This window comes from Clinocottus analis, unplaced genomic scaffold, assembly GCF_023055335.1.
Source record: "Clinocottus analis isolate CAN_PGR_092001 unplaced genomic scaffold, fCliAna1.0.p SCAF_11, whole genome shotgun sequence".
NCBI classification, from domain to species: domain Eukaryota; kingdom Metazoa; phylum Chordata; class Actinopteri; order Perciformes; family Cottidae; genus Clinocottus; species Clinocottus analis.
The window spans coordinates 127,704-130,203 of NW_027175832.1; the positions used below are offsets into that span (position 1 = coordinate 127,704).

At 46.3% G+C, this 2,500-nt stretch overlaps 1 protein-coding gene across 1 annotated transcript in view; it reads right to left on the reverse strand.

Moving 5' to 3' along the window:
* LOC137802200 (eukaryotic translation initiation factor 4 gamma 1-like) overlaps positions 1-2,500 on the reverse strand; it is a 16,806-nt gene that overhangs the window by 2,521 nt on the left and 11,785 nt on the right. Inside the window, exons 11-17 of the mRNA XM_068599862.1 lie at positions 2,325-2,500; positions 2,078-2,183; positions 1,902-1,990; positions 1,536-1,716; positions 1,012-1,145; positions 696-815; positions 1-283 (exon numbers count right to left, since the gene is read on the reverse strand). The exon at positions 2,325-2,500 is cut by the window's right edge and continues 594 nt beyond it. Coding sequence (XP_068455963.1) covers positions 1-283; positions 696-815; positions 1,012-1,145; positions 1,536-1,716; positions 1,902-1,990; positions 2,078-2,183; positions 2,325-2,500 — 1,089 coding nt within the window. The remainder of the gene's footprint in view (positions 284-695; positions 816-1,011; positions 1,146-1,535; positions 1,717-1,901; positions 1,991-2,077; positions 2,184-2,324) is intronic.

Sequence of the window (2,500 nt, forward strand, 5' to 3'; positions counted from 1 at the left end):
GAGTGGTCACTTGTTTCATCAGCTCCTGAAACTTCTGAGGAGTCAGCTTGTTGAGGATACTGCGCAGCCGCTTGAACAGCTCTTTAGTCTTGGCCTGTTCGGGGTCATCGTCTTCTGCGTCGGGGTCCTCGGCGCCGCGGCCCCGAGTGGACTTCTTCCCCGCGGGCTTCCAGGCCTTCTCGGCCTTGTTGAGCTGTATGTCTTCGCCGTGGGACATGCTGCTGAGGATGATTTTCCTGGGCTCTTTCCTCTGGCCCTGCTGGGAGCGACGTGGGCCAGGCGGCTAATAAGAAAGAAAGGGATGTTTCAAAAAGTGAGAAAATTAATCTTGGATAAGAAAACAAATACACTGGCTTGCATATGTATTCACACTTCTTGATGTTTTTCCTCTGTTGTTACAACTTGGAATTAAAATGAACTAAAAACAGAAAAGAATAGAAAGAACATGGCACCAAAGCAAAAGACAGGACCAATATCACAGAGTTGAGCTTTATGGAAACGCTTCACCAATTGGGACTATTTTGTGGAGGTCCATTATATTCAAATCCAAACATAAATCTATTTCAATTTCCAGACTGAAATGCAAAAAATGCTTTGAGTGGTGAATGTTTTGCAAGGCACTGTACAAATAATCATTATTTCCATAATCAAAAGGAAAGAAACCCTAGAAGGCGAGAAGAGATGAATTCCCTCACCGGCCCTCGTGGTCCTCCCACAGATCTGCTTCCAAGGTTCCCCAAATACGAGGGAGTGAAATCAGGACCAACATTCATTATGCGAGCTGGGTCAGGAGGCCGCATCGGAGTGTTGTTCGCCTGGAGTTAAAGAAAGAAGAAATTAGATGTTAGTCTATACTAAAAAAGAATATATATATATAAAAAACACAGATAAGACAAGGTGGACGACAAGTGTCCTCGTATCATAACATCCATGTTTATTTAACAGCAAGGCGCGCTAATGAGATCCAAAGTTCAGTAAACTGTCCCACATGGATGACCTCATGGCCCATACCTTGTCCAGGACCACGTCGCTGATGCTCGGCAGCCCGTCGGGTTTGTGCATACTGGCCCTGATGAACTGGAAGCCCAGCAGGAACTCCCTGTCGTAGCGCTTCTTGTCTTCTGGGTCTATCGGCTTCCATTGCTCTGAGAGACGCGAGCGAGTTACAACGGGAGCAAGGATAGTTTCAAGTTCATGGGAATCAGCATCAAAAGAAGGAAAATACATAACAAAACAAACAAAAAACAATAATAATTAATAATTGTTAATGCAACACACAGGACCCGTTGAGCCTTTAAAATATATATATATATATATATATATATATATATATATATATATATGGGCCTGTGTGTTGCATTAACATAAAATACCAATATGTTTGTTTTATTAGCCTCTATATTATTTTTTTTTTAATGACTGTATATTTGGATTTTCTTGTGCATAACAAAAACACAGCTACATCAAAGGTTCTCCTGTTTGACTACAAAAGAAATGAATAACTTAAATAGTGCCATTTCTTAATCACAAGGTACCTTCTTTGTACTGGTACTTCTGGTCCGCTGGCCCAGGTGTGGCTTTAGGTCCAACGCTCTGCTTGTCCTCCTTCTCCTCCCACGTCTCATCTGGAAGCTCAGCGGGGGGCTGAGGCGGGGCGACCCGGACGGGGTCGGCCTTAGCGGACGAGGTCTCAGGGGCGGGCTTGGCTTGTTGCTCCTGCGGCAGAAAACAAGGAAGAGATGAAGAAGTGTTATGATAACCCAATCAGAGAATGTCATGTTTGTTTTGGTACTAAATATCCCCACAAATATTATTGATGCAGCTGGAACAGCTGAGATACTTGAACACCATGACCTTGTGTTAATTTAATCCTTCATGTTGTCATCTGGACTGTTACACACCTCTGTGAAGGCATCCAGGAGGTCTCCAATGGCCTCCTTCTTGTTGATCTCCTTCATGTTCTTCCTCTTCTTTGGCACAGATGTTGCAGCTTCATAGAAAGGACACAGCGTTGACGTTAGAATCCCGCACAACTCATATGACAATCTACATGCGAGCCAGAATCAAATCCACCTACCTTGCATAGTAGATTCCTCTGTAGGGCAGCTAACAGAGGCAGGAGGGGCGTCCTCATTTCTCTTCTTAGTCTCCTCCTCTTTCTTCTTCTTCTCCTCCTCCTCCTCCTCCTCCTCCTCCTCCTCCACCACTACCACCATCTCCTCCTCCTCCTCCTCCTCTTCCTCCTCCTCTTCCTCTTCCTCCTCCTCCTCCTCCTCCACCTCCTTCACCACCTCCTCCACCTCCTCCTCCTCCACCTCCTCCACCTCCTCCTCCGCCTCCTGGGCAGGCATTGACGTTTTAGCCACAGGCGTGGATTCCTGAGATTGAGAAGCATCAGGCTTGTCAAGGGGCGTATCGTCTACAAACGCTGCATCCTCAGCCAGTTCCTCTGCGTCCTGAGGAAGGCCATTGGAGAGGACGGGCTGCGTGGCCTCGGCCT